Here is a 17,896-nt window from a genome sequence, read left to right as displayed (position 1 = left end):
CACCAATCAGTCGATCAGGGTTCGATCACCCTGATTGATAAAGTCCAATCAAGGTCCACCACCTTGATGGAAGGGCGTGCTCTTACTGGCCATATCGTAGGTGTCCAGGGCACGTAGGCCCTTCCAAATAAGAAAGGTAGGCACCATTGTGTCTGTTAGCTAGCTGAGTGAAATTAACATGCAAGTATGGACGCAATTTTAGGTGGCCACATTGGCGTGGCCCATTCTCTGATACTGACAGGTTCCAAGACTCCGAACTTCACATGCCACTCGAAGTCACCCTCTACCTTTGGCATTTTGCTTGGCTTCATTATTTTATTTTCAGTTTAACTGTAATATCTTTCATGCTCCCTTATTCACCATCGAACACAACAGTGGGCTTCTTTAAAATTTAGGCCCTATTCTCCATTGGTCATCATGTTGACTTTGCCCAGTTCAGTCAAATCTTCTTCAGCCATGATCAAACCCATCAACATTGGATAGTTTTCCTTTACTACATATAGAGACAAATCTGCTGTTTGCCCATTAAGTCGCACAGCTTCTTTAATGCGGCCTACAGTGTAACTACTTCTCTTGTCTATGTCTTCAGCATTATCCTTGATGGCCTTCAGGGAATATATTTAAGGTTCTCTTTGTGGACAGTCTCTGGCACCAACAAGACTGTCCCAGTGTCAACTTCCATCCTTACTGGCTGTCCATCCAGCAGTGGATTAACCCAGCATTGATGAGTAGTACCAGCAGTCGGGGCTGTTTAGCACAGGGCTAAATCGCTGGCATTGAAAGCAGACCAAGCAGGCCAGCAGCATGGTTCGATTCCCGTAACAGCCTCCCCGAACAGGTGCCGGAATGTGGCGACCAGGGGCTTTTCACAGTAACTTCATTTAAAGCCTACTCGTGACAATAAGCGATTTTCATTTCATTTCATTTTCATTTCATGACTAGCACATTCAGTGTTAATTTCTCCTCTGTGAGTCACTTAATTTTCCTCAACCCTTTTGTAAAGCACAGACATTCCTCCTTTTATTTTGTATAAGTGCTGCCTTGGTTCGTTCCTGCTTCTTAATTTTACTTAGAGCTTGCTTTTTCTTCCTGCAGGCACGTTCTATGTGTCCTTTTTTCCACGGCTTCAACTGATCATGTCTTTACACCAACATTCAGTAGCAGAATGCCCTGGCTTTGCGCATCGGTAACATGTATGAGTCTCGGGATTCTTGGATGTTATTTCAGCAGCCATTTTGTGTATTCGAGTACACAAACTAAATGGCTGAGCTTCCTTTGCAGCCAGCTCAATAGACACAGTGATTTCCATAGCCTTCTGCAGAGTAAGATTAGTCTCAGTTTGAAAATGTTTCTGTCTGGCTTTGCTGCATCGATCACAAACCAGTAAGTCCCGAATAGTATCATTCAGCACACCTCTGAATAAAAAAAGGAAAAGAAAATTAAGTGCCTCATGACATTTTATTACATTAAAAGTGCTATATAATTACATGTCGTCAAAATAAATTACATATTTCAGAATAAAATTATTAAATTTATTGTGTCATTACTTGAAGGTAACAACTGCTACCAAAACATGAGTTTTTTTGGGTATTTTCCCTGGTGCTGTCATGCTCCGATGAAATCATCTTTCGTTTTTCCAAACTCCAGGGTATCAGCAAATTCTACTCAATCTCTCATCACAGGACATCCCTCTCGTTCCAGGAATCAATCTAGTGTATAATCTACATTATAACTTAAATACCTGCTGTCATTTAGTCAGGAGGTTAACAGGAGAGAATTTAATCCCCATCTTGAATTCCCAATGAGGAGTCAGATTTGATTCACCATCACCCTCTCCCACCCCCATCCCCTCCGGTTTACTCATCAAATATTATGTTCTTTGTATTTCCCTCGATGCGGATTGAGCAATTTTGCCAACACAAACGACTGTGCATCAATTTGTAAGTAAATGCCTTCAGGATAGCATTAACCTATATTTAAATTTCAATTCTGTATCTGTATTTTGTGGGCAGTTAAAGTGGATATGGTTTCCTGTGAGTAAGCACAAAGCAGCTGCACATCAGTAAATGCATTCGGAAGCGTTTTCACCCTTCAGGCTTTCTTAACAAGTTGCTCCTAATAATAGTAACTGATGGGTTCAGTTATCAATAAAAGAAATAATATTATAATAATCACTTATTGTCACAAGTAGGCTTCAATTAAGTTACTGTATAAAGCCCCGAGTCGCCACATTCCGGTGCCTGTTCGGGGAGGCGGGTACAGGAATTGAACCCGCGCTGCTGCCTTTTCTGCATTACAAGCCAGTTATTTAGCCCACTGTGCTAAACCTCCCTGTCCCTGAAATTATGTCGTGGGATTACAGAATGCAGAAGTGTTTGCTTAAAATTCTACTCTGGTTTAGGAACAAATATTAACCTATTCATTTGAAATAATTTTAAATATGCACTTTTGTAAAATCATGCTTTCTTCGTCTTCTGCTGTACCATTGGTGTCCTCTGATTCAGCCATATATATCTGCTCTCTCAACCCGTTGCATTGTTAAACTTCTCACCAGTTGGTGATGGAGGAAACCAGAAGTCAATCTTTACTTGGCTTTTGATTTATTCACACAGTGAGACATTGCAAATGTATAGTTCCTAACTCTACAACACACCACCAGTGTCAATTTGTGTCTCTTTATATTATTTAAAAATTGAATAATCAAAAAAACAAATTAACTAATTAAAGGGGTAAGTGTCTCTTTAGCATCTTTTGAGGAAACAGAAAACAAATTAACAAATGATCAATCACTTTCAAGGGGTACTGAAATTAAAACAAAAAACTTCAATGGAAACCGATCAAATTGAAATATCATTACCAGTCTGATGATGCACTCCAGCCTCTGAGTGCACCCAGCCAGTATACACTTAGCCTTAAATTTATACAATTAACATGTCAACTTTCTTCATCCACTTTGGACTTTACTCCTGGTTTCAAAATCCTATTCAAAATCTTTCTCCTTGTCCTAGGCATGGGTCCCCACCCTAACCTTCTGCATTTCCTCCTCCTGCTATTGTTCTTGTTCCTCTGAGTGTAAGTGACGATGCCATTAAGATATGGAATTAAGAAATGTCACATGAATATATGGCATTTGTATGCAAGTATCCCACAGCACAATTTGAAGCATCAAATACAAAGAATATAGATGTTTTTAAGAGAAAGCTGTATAAAAAATGAGGAACAGAGAAATGAAAGGTTATAGGGCGGAATTCTCCGCTCCCCACATGGCGTGGGAGAATCGTGAGAGGGCCTTCCGACATTTTTTACGCCTCCCTGGTGCCCCCAGTGATTCTCCCCCGCCCCCCGCCAGCTCGGAAAAATCGCTGCTCGCCGTTTTTCCGAGCCCAATTGGCCGAGCGGCCGGCCCTTCACGCCCGTTTCACCACGGTAGCAACCACACCTGGTCGCTGCATTCGTGAAACGGGCGCCAGATGCCCGTTTGGGGCATCTAGGGGCCTGATTTGGATGGGAGCACCGCGACTGTGCTCGGGAGGGGACAGGCCCACGATCGGTGCCCACCGATCGTCAGGCCAGCGTCCAAAACGGACGCACTCTTTCCCCTCCACCGCCCGGCAAGATCAAGCCGCCACGTCCTGCCGGGCGGCGGAGGAGAAAGACGGCACCGCGCATGCGCGGGTTCGTGCCGTCTGCGCGCTGATGTCATCCGTGCATGCGCGGGTTGGAACCGGCAACCCGCACATGCGTGGATGACATCAGAAAAGTGCCGTTTCCGCGTAATTTCCAGCGCGGCGAGGTCGCGGCCGGGAACGACGGGGACCCGCTCCTAGCCCCCCAGGTGGGGGTGAATTAGGTGCGGGGAGCGGGCCCCGAGGCTGTCGTGAAGCTCGGCCGATTTCACGACGGCCATCCCGATTTTTATTGGGAGCGGAGAATACCGCCCTATGTTTTTGTAAAAAATATTTTTATTCTCCATTTTCACATTTTCTTCAGATTTACACCCTACCAACAAACAGTAAATGATAACAAATACAATGTCAATCCCCTTATTAACAACAACGATGCCCTCCTCCCACCATCTCCCAAACAACGGCCCGCATGACAATATGAGCATCAAATAAAACAAACCCTCCCAAGGTGGAAAAAAGAAAACGGAATCAGGAATCGCTTATGATCACCATTGACATATATCGTCCACCCCCCCAACGCAACCCCCAATATTCAACGTCATCCAATCCCTGAAAGAGTACCGTGAATGACACCCATGTATTGTAGACACCCCCCACCCCCACTCCCTCCCAAACTCCTCCCCTCCACTTCCTCTTCCCCCAACCTTGGTTCCTTTCCCCAACTTTTCATGCCAGCTGGACTCACGGAAACCTGTTCTACCAGGCTCCGATGTCCGCAGCCCCTCCCCCCACCGCACTCCCGTTCACTGGCAGGCTTAAACCGGCCAGCGTGGAGGCCCCCGCCCGGGTCTCCTTCCCCCTTGCCCTGTCCCAGGAAAACCAAGAAATCCCCTTCATCACACAACCCCAGCATACACACCCAAGCCCCAAAGAACCATCATTGCAAATGAAAGTCCCAACTCTTCCCTTGTCCAAATATACAGCATCGTCCCATTTAGTACATACACCAACACGCAGTGAAAAAATAAAGTTACATGAGGCTAATGAAAGGTTATAAGGCTATGCTGATAGGTTCAGATGTTAAAAGATTCACGTGGAGCATAAACACCACTTCTATTGACCAGTTGGGTTGAATTGCCTTTTACAATGCTATAAATTTAATTCCATGTATTATTCCTATATCTAGCTGTAATACATTAAAAGTCACACAATTTCTTTTATAGCACTTGACTCACAATTTCTTTGCACTTTGCTATTTGTCATGCTTTACTCATGCCCGTAGCTGGGCATGAAAGTGGAGGAAATACCAGGCCCTAGTTTCCATGTTTTAAAAACACATGCACATGCAGATGTTAATTGTCGAATGGCATATATATAATATACCTAGATAATGCTTACTTATATAAGTCCTAAACTATCCATACTTATTACCAGACTTGTGTTTCAATCTTCCCACCACAGCAAGTCTAAAAGTATCTTCCAGCTGCGTAGAAAACCAGCTAAAGGGAAGGCATTTTGTAATTATATTGTATTTTGACAATGAATGAAGAATGCAACTTTTTCGAATTGAGTGTGGTGACACCATATACAATCTCGTTTTTAGTGGCAGCGTGCCAGCAAGCAATTAATTATATAAATAAATGAAACCTCAATATGTAGGTGGGGGCCAACTGCCAATTAATTATGTTGATTCATGCAGCCTCAATAAATTTTACCAGCCAACACAGAAAGTGGGCCACTCAGCAAGATGCTACCTCAGTAGGTTATATTGGTTTTCAGAAGGGGGGAGGGGGGGAAGGAGGAAGAGAGCGGCACAATGCCAGCCAGTAATTAGTACATTAGTGAATTTGTCTTCCTCAGATGGGCTCAGGTTGAGGGAGGTGAGCTTGCCAACTGTTAATGCAATAAATGCTGATGCATCCACCCTCTGTGTTGACACCAGCTTCCCGAGCAGTAGGCTAACCGGGGACTGATGGATAAAAAATGCAGCACCGTAAAATGCAGTGGAATCTTGTGGGGAGCAGACACCACTGCAATTCATTAATTCATTAAAAAATAAATCTGATCCTTGGTAAATGTGACCCAAGTTTCATTGGCACCAATGCAGGTGTACATCCATAAATCCAGGAATAAATTCAGTAGAACCTTGGAAGGAGCATAGTGGCTGCTAATTAATAAATGAAGCACCCTGGATATATGCAGAGCAAGGAGGCCATCCATATATCAATCAATTAAATAAATTGCATCTGAATAGGCGCAGTCTGACTTGGAGACATCCGGACAACAACACATTAATTCGCTCATTCTCTCACTTCTGCCACCACCACAAAATAAGCACTTTCTTCTCAGACACTATTTCCTCAGATTTCTCACTAATTGTGCAAGTGAAGATTCTTGACTGTATGGTGTGCATTTCCACCACACTCTTGGCTGTGGATGATGTGTAGCTACCTGAGAAGAGAATAATTAATGCTTTTTATTTTTCCCCTTTTTTCCAGGTTGTTTTCCTTGTCCAGGGCCAAATCCTAACCCAATAGCGTTAGGAAGCCGCTGGCTTGCCTATGCTGAAAACAAGGTATGATAGATATTTTCTTGTTGTACTTTATAGAGCTGGAGGTGTCCTGAGTACCAATATATTCAGCAAGTGTGATAAGCCAGCAGAGGATAATAAATTTTGTGCCTAAAAGAGCAGGTCAGAGGTTGGGTATTCTGTGGCTCAAGAGTTACCTCCTGATCTCCAATGCCTTTTTAACCATCTACAAGCCACAAATCAGGAGTGTGATGTAATGTTCTCCACTTGTCTGGATAGGTGCAGCTGCAATAACACTCGGATGATGCTCAGCACCATCCCGGACAAAATAGCTAGCTTGATCTGCACCCTACCCGTCACCTTATAATATTTTAAATAAAATAATAATATCAACAAATTAAACAGAAACAACAGGGTGACAGAATTTGGTGGGTCACTGTCACTAAAACAGAACATCAAAGGAAACTTAACTAACTAAATCAAAATATCATTCCTCGTGGTGATGGGAGATGATGCACCCTAGCCCTCATGGGGCCCACCAATCACGGAAGGCCTGAAGCGTGCTGGAGGACAATGCATGCTCCCTCTTCCTGGCCACCTAGCCGCAAATGTAGCCGTGGTAGAGGGCAGAGAGTCGGGTCAGATGACTTGGCCAGGCTCAGGAGCAGGCTTACAAGGAGGTTGATCTCTCTCCCTTCACCACACTGGCTGACCGAAGATTAGGTCCATAACCTTATATGTTCACTACCTCCACCACCGGCACAATAAGGCTGCAGTGTGTACCACCTCTAAGATGCACCACAACAACTTGTTAAGACTTCTTATTAGCACCTCCCAAACCTGCAACCGTTACCCAAGACTGCAAGTGCCTGCCACCTGCAGGTTTCCTTCCAAGTCAACTACCATCCTGACTTGGACATATATCCCTGCTTTTCCATTGTCGCTAGGTTAAAATCCTGTGAACCCTCACCCCAACAGCACAGAAGGAGTGGTTTCACCACACAGACTGCAATCGTTCAAGAACTTTCTCGAAAGAAACTTTGGATGGGAAATTTTTCAGCAGTGCACACATCCTGTGAATGAATTTTTAAAGAAGTTCATGGCAGCTCAGAGAAACGTATGGTATATTGGGGACAATTTAATCACCATATTGTGTATCCAGCAGGTTGTTTTGATGCATCAAGTATGTGGGTGAAGAGAGTCAGCATGCTTCTGCTTTTGTGTGCTAGTTTGCTTCTGATTTTCAGCCCACTCTGTTGGCTACCAGCAAACTGGAAAAGGGAGCCAAATATATAAATCTGTCCCTGTCAGTACACAGCCCCTCCACTTGCAAGTGCTCATTTGTGCCTCCTCATGACAGCACATGGAAACTTGTGGCCCCAGGCTAAAGTTTCAGAGAAACTTGGAGGAGGTTGGCCCCCAGGCAGGCAATATGCAGGCCCATTATCATGTGGATATGCACTGCTACTCATGAGCCAACTAACAGCTATGTACAGATAGCTCCACTGCCTTGTGGATATCTCAAGACATTTGAAGGCAAAGGGTTAAACTCCAGATTTTCTTGTCAAAGGTGGACTGATGCCTAAGTATATGTCATCTTTCTGGCAACACCTGGAACTGAGTCAGTGCCAAACATACCGCTTTTCATTCCTTTGGACCTAACAGGGACGTTTTGGAGGGGCCTTCGATGGTGGGAAGGACCATTGTGTTTCACTGGTCTGTCACTGCACACCTGAAGCCCCTAACTAGTAAGTTGCTGATCCACCAAAGTCCAGCTGCTTCCCTGGGTGCTTGGAGTACAGAGTCTCTGCTCAACAAGTGGGTGTGACCAGGTAAAGAAATGAAAAAAAGGAAAATGCCAATAGTTCAGTTGTCAAGCTGGAATTTCACAACTCTGCAGAGAACTGACAAGTGATTTGCAGTTGGTCGTAAAGCACAAGACAGCATTGATTGACATGCAACCTGATAGGCTGAACTTCGACATAGCATATCTGCAGGAGATCAGGCTTGCTGAGAGCGGATCACTGTAGAAAAAACATTACACGTTCAGTTGGCAGAGAAAGAGTCCATGAGCAAGGTATGGGCTTTCTCTCCATGTTTCTCTTCATCTGCCTTTGACTCACACAGGGTCAGCTAGGTACACGAGTGTCTGTCACGGAAGCAAAGACCAGTCCTCTGAGGAGCTTGACTTAGTTATCAACAAAATCTCATAAGTCAGAACTCCTTTACCTCCTGGGGATATCAGTGCAAGAGTGGATGCAGACAATAAAGCATGGTCCACCTGCCTCAGAGTTATGGCCTGGGAAAGATAAATGAAAACGGTCAGAAGCTACTTGAGCTTTGTGTCACTAACATCTTCTTTCAGAACAGACCATGCCACAAGGTGTCTGGGAGACAACCAAGATCAGGGCATCAGATCATCACTCTTTGAACAGCATTCTCAACATACACAACTACCACAGTACTGACTGTGATGCAGATCACTCCTTGGAGTGCACAAGGGTGAGGATGCAACCATTGAAGTTTTTTCGTTCAAAACAGAAATGCCATTGTTGTATCAAAGTTAGCCACACTGTCTACCCAGATAACACCCAAAGTTCCACAACTCGATTGAGCAGATTCTCTTCGGCATTCCAAACAGACAGCAGAAACGAAATACATGCAGCACGGTAGCAGTAGTGGATAGCACGGTGGCTTCACAACGCCAGGGTCCCAGGTTCGATTCCCTGCTGGGTCACTGTCTGTGTGGAGTTTGCACATTCTCCCCGTGTCTGCGTGGGTTTCCACCGGGTGCTCCGGTTTTCTCCCACAGTCCAAAGACGTGCAGGTTAGGTGGATTGGCCATGCTAAATTGCCCTCAGTGACCAAAAAGGTTAGGAGGGGTTATTGGGTTACGGGGATAGGGTGGATATGAGGGCTTAAGTGGGTCGGTGCAGACTTGATAGGCCAAATGGCCTCCTTCTGCACTGTATGCTCTATGTTTGAACATACTTCGAGACACCATCTACTATACCGCACTCTCAGCATATAGGACGCAGGAGCAGAAAAATGCTGACTGGTTTGAGGCTAACATCACTGATGGAACATATCATTGAAGCCAAGCTCTCCGCTTTCATTGGTTACAATAGAAAACTCAGAGCAAGAAAATTCAAATGTATTAAGAGCCGCTTAAAATAAAGTCCAACAAGTTCCTTGGAGTTGCACAAATGAATACTGCTGACAACTGAATATCCTGATCTCCTTTGTCACATGTCAGGGGCATGTATGAAAGGATCAAAAAGGCAACAGATCCATCAACAAAAATAATTGGTTCATTTGAAAACAAAGACAATAAACAGTTAATGGGTGAAGTATTACGTTGAGTTTATAATCTTAGATAGAGCATTGTCACTCGAGGAAGCTTTAGATACCATAGTAGGCCTCCAATGACCTTACCATGGCAGAGTTGGATATTGAAATGAAATGAAAATGAAAATCGCTTATTGTCACGAGTAGGCTTCAATGAAGTTACTGTGAAAAGCCCCTAGTTGCCACATTCCGGCGCCTGTCCGGGGAGGCTGGTACGGGAATCGAACCGTGCTGCTGGCCTGCTTGGTCTGCTTTAAAAGCCAGCGATTTAGCCTTGTGAGCTAAACCAGCCCCACAGTGGAGGTGCTTAGACAATTGAACCCACAGTGGAGGTGCTTAGACAAACCAGTGACTTGCTTGCCATGGGCAAAGTTCCAGGTGCTGATGCTGCACTGCCTGAACACAACAAGCACAGAAAACCAGCACTCCTGCAGATCTGCACAAATCTCTTGTCTATGCTGGAGGGAGGGGCAAGTATCCAGAATATGCATGATGCAAAGATTGTGACCTGGTATAAGAACAAGGACAACTTTAGTGATTCCAACAGTTATCAAAACATCTCGCTGCTGAACACTGTGCGAAATGCCCTTGTCAGACTGCAGATCTTCACTGAACACGTCTATGCAATAGCAGATTTCTGTGTTGGGACCTAAAAATGTCATTAGGTCCCGTACTAACATGTGATAATTGAGGAATATTTGGATCAGTGGATACAGACATTATTTGGTTTCTAATTTACAGTCATAAGTTCTGCCTTTATTTTGATATATTTTCCTTGAATTTTCCTTGTAAATTCCTATATCCACCCATTTTATGGAAATTGCCGATGTAAATATGTCACGGTGTAATAACACTCACTTTACAGTGGTAGCGCTGTCACACTTCAACTGTTTCCAGGAGTTGGGGTGGGGCGGGTGGAACTTGTGATGACACTGTGACAGATTGTAAAGGTGGCCAGAGGCATTTCAAATAGAAACGTTTGCACAGTGGTGTGAAGATGCAACATCTTAATATATTGTAGATTGGTGCCTGAAATATGTTTTGTCTCTCTGCGTAATGATGCATTTCATGATTTTTGTCAAAATTTAAAAAATTATATATTAACATAAATGATAAAAATACAAAATTATTGATGACAAAAAATTCTGATTGTTGGAAGGCAAAAGAAAATTGCCACGTCAACAGTTATTAGTAATTACTACCGGAGTTGTGCTGCTTTAACGAATGTTTTTGTCTGTCTTGCCCCTACTCAGCTCATCCACTGCCATCGATCCCGTGGTGGGGCCTGTGGAGACAATGTCCAGTCTTACACTGCCACCGTCATCAGTGCTGCCAAAGTGAGTCCAGCATTGACCCGGAGGGACAATTAATTAACTGTTTGCTGTCCTATATGTTGCTTATCGGATCCTAAGACAATCCTCTAAATCAGGACATGAAATCAAAGGATACAAAACAGCAAAGTGCTGTGAAGTATGAAATCTCTGAAACTAAATTCAGTTTCAAATGTTTAGATATTTTTTTTAAAAGAGTCAATATTATCCTCATATTTCTTTTCCTTTTCAATAAACATTGTACATGAAATTATAAACATAGGGAAAAACCTTCTCCCTCCCTTACAGGTCCCACCTTTTTTAACTCCCTACTCTAAGCTAAACTCCCCCCCCCCCCCCCCCCCCCCCCCCCCTTCTGCTGACGATTAATTTTCCAACAGTTATCAAAACATCTCGCTGCTGAACACTGCGAAATGCCCTTGTCAGACTGCAGATCTTCACTGAACACGTCTATCCTGAATGCCAGTGTTGTTTCAGAACTGGAAGTTCGATAATTGATATCTTCTCAGTCTGGCAGCTGAAAGAGAAATGCCGTGAACAAAGGAGATCTCACCAAGGCATTTGTCATGTGAGCAAAGGCAGTCTATTGAAGCTGCTGGAGAAAACTGGCTGTCCTCTGAATGTGCTCAATCTAATCTCCTCTTTCCATGACAGCATGATGGAGAAAACAGCTATGACCGAGCATAAATTCCTTGTCAGAGACGCTCCCTTCTCCTACCCACCTTAGTGGTAGGAGCGGGAAGGTTGACACCTGTTTACGTAGGAAGTGCCGCACCTGCAGGTACCTGAATTTGTTTCCCCTCGCCAACCCAAACTTCTCCTCCAGCGCCCTCATACTCGGAAAGCTATCCTCTATAAAGATATCCCCCATCCTCTCAATCCCTGCACTCCACCATATCCGGAACCCCACCCATCCATACTTCCCGGGGCAAACCGGTGTTTATTACAGATTGGGGACCAGACCGATGCTCCCTCTGCTCCCACATGTCTCCTCCATTGTCCCCAGACTCTCAGGGCCGCCACCACCACGGGGCTGGTGGAGTACTGTGCCGACAGGAACGGCAGAGGCGCAGTTACCAACGCCCCCAGACTGGTGCCCTTGCATGAAGCCGCCTCCATATGCTCCCATGTCAGCCCCTCCCCCACCACCCTCTTCCTGATCATGGCTTTATTCGCCGGCCAGTAATAGTTACTAAAATTTGGCAGCGCCAGCTCGCCCTCTCCCCGACTCCGCTCAAGCATTACCTTCCTTACTTGCGGGGTCTTGCCCGCCCAAATGAAGCCAGTGATCACTTTGTTGACCCTTTTAAAAAAGGACCACGGAATAAAGATGGGGAGACATTGAAACACAAACAGGAATCTCGGGAGGACCATCATCTTCACCGTCTGCACCCTTCAGCCAGTGACATCGGAAGCGCGTCCCACCTCCGAAAATCGTCCTTAATTTGGTCAACTAGTCGGGCCAGATTTAATTTATGCAGCCGGTCCCATTCCAGCGTCACTTGAATGCCTAGGTACCTAAAGCTTCCCCCTACTAATCTAAACGGCAGATCCCCCAATCGCCTCTCCTGTCCCCGCGCCTGGACCGCAAACATCTCACTTTTCCCCAAATTCCAAATTCCGCCAGAATCCTCATGATTTCTTCCATCCCCTCTATTGAGTCCGATACATACAGAAGCAGGTTGTCTGCATAGAGCAAGACTCTGTGCCCCCCCCCTCCCCCGCAAGTGGGGAGAGGGGGCATCCCTGTCTCGGCCCCAGTGCAGTCTAAAATAGTCCGATGTAGGGCAGCACGGTGGCACAGTGGTTAGCATTGCTGCCTACGGCGCTGAGGACCCGGGTTTGAATCCCGGCCCTGGATCACTGTCCGTGTGAAGTTTGCACATTCTCCCCGTGTTTGCGTGGTTTTCGCCCCCACAACCCAAAGATGTGCAGGTTAGGTGAATTGGCCACCCTAAAATTGCCCCTTAATTGTAAAAAATAATTGGGTACTCTAAATTTATATAAATAAATAAATAGTCCGATGTCCTATTCGTCCGTACGCTTGCCACAGGAGCCTGATACAGCAACCTGACCCAGTCAATAAAGCCCCGCCCAAATCCAAACTGTCCCAGCACCTCCCACAGATAATCCCATTCTACCCAATCAAAAGCCTTTTCTGCATCCATTGTGATCACTACCTCCACCTCCCTACCTTCCAGGGGCATCATGATCACGTTTAACAACCTTCTTACATTGGCCACCAACTGCCTACCCTTAACAAACCCCGTCTGTTCCTCACCAATAACGTCCGGAACACAATCCTCAATCCTGGAGGACAAAATTTTGGCCAGCAATTTGGCACCATATTCAGCAGGGATATCGGCCTGTAGGACCCACACAGCTCCTGGTTCTTGTCCCGCTTCAGAATGGCGAAATTGTGGTCTGTGACATCGTCGGGGGCAGCACCCCTCTTTCCCTTGTCTCATTGAACATCGTTATCAACACCGGCCCCAATATCCCAGAGAACATTTTATAAAACTCCACTGGGTACCTGTCCGGCCCCGCGGCTTTACCCAACTGCATGGCCCTCAGACCCGCCACAATATCTTCCAACCTGATCGGGGCCCCAAGCCCTTCTACCAGCTCCCCAGCCACCTTTGGGAAATTCAGCCCCTCCAAGAAGTGCCTCATCCCCTCTGCCCCGAAGGGGGTTCCGACCTATACAGCCTACTGTAGAAATTCCTAAACGCCTTACTCACCCCTGATGAATCTCCAACCAGGTTCCCATCTGCGTCATTTACTTTCCCTGGCTGCCTCCCTCTTTCTAAACTGCTGTGCAAGCATTCTGCGGGTCTTCTCTCCATACTCACAGATTGCCCCCCTCGCCTTTCCCAGCTGCTCCACTGCCCTCCCTGTGGTTAACAAGCCCAACTCCGCTTGTAGCCTCCGCCGTTCCCTTAAAAGCCCTGCCTTTGGGGTCTCCGCATACCTCCTATCAATCTGTAGTATCTCCTTTACCTGTCGGTCCGTCTCTGCCCTGTCCACCTTCTCCCTATGGGCCCGTCTCGAGATCAGCTCCCCTCTGACCACGGCCTTCAGTGCTTCCCAGAGCACCGCTGCTGAAATTTCCCCCGTGTTGACCTGCAGGTAGTTCTGAATACATTTCCTCAGCCGCTTGCACACCCCTTCGTCAGCCAAAAGTCCTACATCTAACCTCCAATGCGGGCACTGGTTACTGTCTTTGCTAACCTGCAGGTCAACCTTGTGCGGAGCACGGTCTGAGATTGTGATTGCCGAGTACCCCATGTCCATCACCCCTGCCAGTAAGGCCCTACTCAAAATAAAGAAATCAATCTGGTAATACACTTTATGCATGTGAGAGTAGAAGGAGAACTCCTTCACCCAGGGTCAATAACTGTATTGAAGTCCCCTCCCATGACCAACCTGTGCGAATCCAGGTCTGGTATCTTCCCCACATTCTCTTTATAAACTCCACATCATCCCAATTTGGCGCATACACATTTACTAATACCACCTGCACCCGCTCCAGTTTCCCATTGACCATAATTGACCTCCCACAACCGAGACTATTCTCAGCCAGTGCCTTCTCTACCTTCTGGATCACCCGATCTTGGGCGTTCAATCTAAGCTCCAGCCACTCAATTGACTCTTTTATCGGGTCCAAGCAGTCCCGTTTCTGCTTAGCAAAGCCTTCCTGAATAACTTGCATCAGCTGCTCCGTCAACAAACCAGAGGTCCAGTCCTCCGCCATGCTGTCTCCTGCTGCAGCTTCAGCCCAAGCCTTCTCTGTCTTTCTGTTCCTGCCTTTACGATAACTTCTAGTCCTTCTCTCCATGCACCGATGTGGGAATTCAGTACACAATTGCCTCTGTCATCAATTTTACAATTCAAGTCCGGTAGAAAATCGGGGGAAAAGGTCCAAAAGTCCGACCCGAGCGAGAGCCACCAAATGTGCGACTTACTCCTTCATAGCCGCCACCGGAAGACTATCCTCATATTTCTAATACACACACACTCTCGCGCTCACTCACACACACACTCTCTCGCTCTCACATGCACATTTGCTCACACACACACACAAACACTCTTGCTAACACACATACACACTCACTCACACACACTGTCACTCGTACACTCTCGTTCGCACACAAACACATTTGCTCATTCACAAAAGCTTTCACTAACACACACATCTCAGGAGTTAATCTAGTGAACGTTCTCTAAGTAAACCTTCTCTACACTTGTCCATGGCACGTATGTCCTTCCTTAGCTGAGGAGATCAAGATGATGCACAGTACTTCAGAAAGCCATGTGACATAAGGTTTCAACGTTGAGGTGAGAATTAATCTGCAATAGGTTTCAGATTAAATAAGTACAACAAAAGTAATAAGTGTATATATTTAATTGTTTAATTAAATTTTGGACAGAAAAATACTTATGATTTAGGGAGTCTGCAATTTTTATAACAAGGAAGAGGAGGCATCAGGATGCAGAACCGCTGCTGTATGATATGAACAGAATGAGATTAAAGGTGGGGGGTGGGGATCATTATAGAGTTAAATGTTGTAGCCAGGGTGAACCAAGAACATTGCCTCAAATTAATCCTGATTATGGGACTTGACAACATTTGAGCTGCAGTACTGAAGACATGTGCTCTCGAATTAGCTGCACCCTAGCCAAGCTGGTCAGATACAGCTACAACACTGCCATCTACTCAACAATGTGGAAAATTGCCCAGGTATGTCCTGATGCTAAAATCAGGACAAACCCAATCTGGCCAATTGCCGCTCCAATAGTCCATTCTGAATCATCAGGAAGCGATGGGAGGTGTAGTCGATGGTGCTATCAAGAGGCACTTTTGCAGCTCATCAATTCGTAATTTAAGTTCCGCCAGGGACACTCAGCCCCAGACCTCATTGCAGCCTTGGTCCAACTATGCACAAAAGAGCTGAATTCAAGCAACGAGGTGAGAGTGATTGCCCTTGACGTCATTGTCTTTGACTTGAATGAGGCAGCAAGGGGCTGAACAAAATTGAATTCAATGGGAATTGGTGAAAACCCATCATTGATTGCAGTATTACCGAGTGCAATTGGTTGTTGAAAGCCAATCATATCAGCCTAGGACATCAGTGCAGGAGTTCCTTAGGGTGGTGTCCTCAGCCGAACCATTTACAGCTGCTTCATCAGTAACTTTCCTTCCATCATTTTTTTTTTAAAGCCTACTGCACCTGGTATTCCCAGGCAGTCTCCCATCCAAGTACTAACCAGGCCTGAGTCTGCTTAGCTTCCGAGATCAGACGAGATCGGGCGTTTTAAGACTAGTATGGCCGTAGACTCTTTCCTTCCATCATAAGTGGGGATCTAACCATCTTCCATTGTTTGTTCTACAATGTTACCACCGCTGAATTCCACACCATCAACTTTCTGGAATGACCTAAGTATTAATTCAACCAGCCATATAAATACTGTGGCTACAATAACATGTCGGAACCTGGGAATTCTATGGTCCTCTTTATCCCCTCCCATATCCTAGAAGCTGGTCTCTGTATGAGAATTGGAAAGCTTTCATCCTAAACACACAATTTTCAAGGGGAAAAATATACAGCGCTGACCAAATTTTGGGTTTCACATGGAACTGTGATTTGTGTTTTAAAGTTTTAATTTGGTCGTAGAAGGTGTGACCATTGATACATGCTACCCGTCTGCATCAGTTCGGTAAGCCTGTGACCTTCACTGCCAGGTGATAATGAAAGTGGTGTTGGTCACTTGCTCATTCAGGAAGAAATAAGAGACCAAAAGGAAGAGCAAGGATGGACGAAGTATGATTATTTAAAAAGAGAATTCCAAACATGTCTGTCTGCGTCCTCTTGTTAACTGAATTTTCATTCTGGTTTCCTGTATCTAGATTGCACATTGCACAGAGTTTGCAGCCTGAATTATGTGAAATGTGCTGTACCATTCTTGTGTTTCGACCATTTAACAGATTATTATGAACAAAAAACAATGTCAGAATGGCACCAATATGTTTTGGAAGATCTTCACTTTTATGAAAGAGATTTCTTACTAATCTTTCACCCTGAATATCTACAAAGTGAAGTCCACAAGATGGAGCATAGGTCACTCTCTAAATAAGAGGATGATTGAAAAGTCAGCACGGAAGACTAAAGTCTGGCTATTTTCCTGGCACTTTGGCTCCCTGCTCTCCTGCAGACTCTGATGTTGCTGGGATCCTGCACTGCGGAGACTGAACATCCTCCAATATAATTGGTTACAGGTCATTTTTAAAGCGTGAATTTATGTAGCAAGTGTTGGCAAAATATTCAACTGCCAGAGAATTTTGCAGCCAAATTAGATGTTATTCTTACCCATTATGCCCACAAATTTCCAACATGAGTCACTGCATAAGTGAGCATGAACAGGAACCCTGACTGCTTGTGTTTTTTCTCTTGAGCACTGTGGTGATGCCAATTGTTGCACCTCGCCATCTGCCCCAGATGAGATAATGTAAACTCAGAGTTAAGACGTTGGAAATTGTATTGTGCATTGTTTGGATGAGACTTCAGATGAGACGTTTAATCTGATTCTGACAGGTGATGATAATTCCTTAAAATTAATTCCACAGATTAGCAGGTTTACTCATTTTCTTGATCAAATTCTCTTCCCTCATCCCAAAATAAAATCTACCCGTGCACTGCTTTCAGCACAACTTTAGTGTTATCTTTATTTACATTCTCACCTCATTGCTCTATTTAAATATATTTCTTTTATTTAATTAAAAGTAATATTTAAAAATTTGGGTCAGTCCTTTGTTCCGAACATACATTGCATATCTAAACGGACATGAGTCACAGCAGCTTAAACTATTTCTTAAACTAGACACTTAATTTTTATTTTCTATTTAAAATTAAAACTATAAAGAATTATTTGAAACAGCCGAAGAATTAATCCACTATAAGTAACCTATTTCTGAATGACCAGTAGACCACTAACAGTTAACCTATATTTGAGCCAATGATGTTGAGCAAATGTGACAATTCTTTTGTCAGCGTTACAGCATT

General features: G+C 44.8%; 1 protein-coding gene and 1 non-coding gene across 4 annotated transcripts in view; one reads left to right on the top strand and one right to left on the bottom strand.

Annotated features, from left to right (window-relative positions):
- Positions 1-17,896, top strand: part of bcas3 (BCAS3 microtubule associated cell migration factor) — a 1,085,633-nt gene that overhangs the window by 221,707 nt on the left and 846,030 nt on the right. For all 3 annotated transcript variants that reach the window (XM_038814687.1, XM_038814685.1, XM_038814686.1), the window contains exons 10-11: positions 6,125-6,201; positions 10,758-10,841. In XM_038814687.1, the coding sequence (XP_038670615.1) occupies positions 6,125-6,201; positions 10,758-10,841 (161 nt within the window). The remainder of the gene's footprint in view (positions 1-6,124; positions 6,202-10,757; positions 10,842-17,896) is intronic.
- LOC119975326 lies at positions 16,055-16,173 on the bottom strand. The gene has a single exon (XR_005462742.1). It is a non-coding gene; the product is annotated as a 5S ribosomal RNA (ribosomal RNA).

The sequence above is a fragment of the Scyliorhinus canicula genome, chromosome 12 (assembly GCF_902713615.1).
Source record: "Scyliorhinus canicula chromosome 12, sScyCan1.1, whole genome shotgun sequence".
Classification (NCBI taxonomy): Eukaryota; Metazoa; Chordata; class Chondrichthyes; order Carcharhiniformes; family Scyliorhinidae; genus Scyliorhinus; species Scyliorhinus canicula.
The sequence above is the reverse complement of the archived record's forward strand: the minus strand, read 5'-3'. Positions and strand labels throughout refer to the sequence as shown.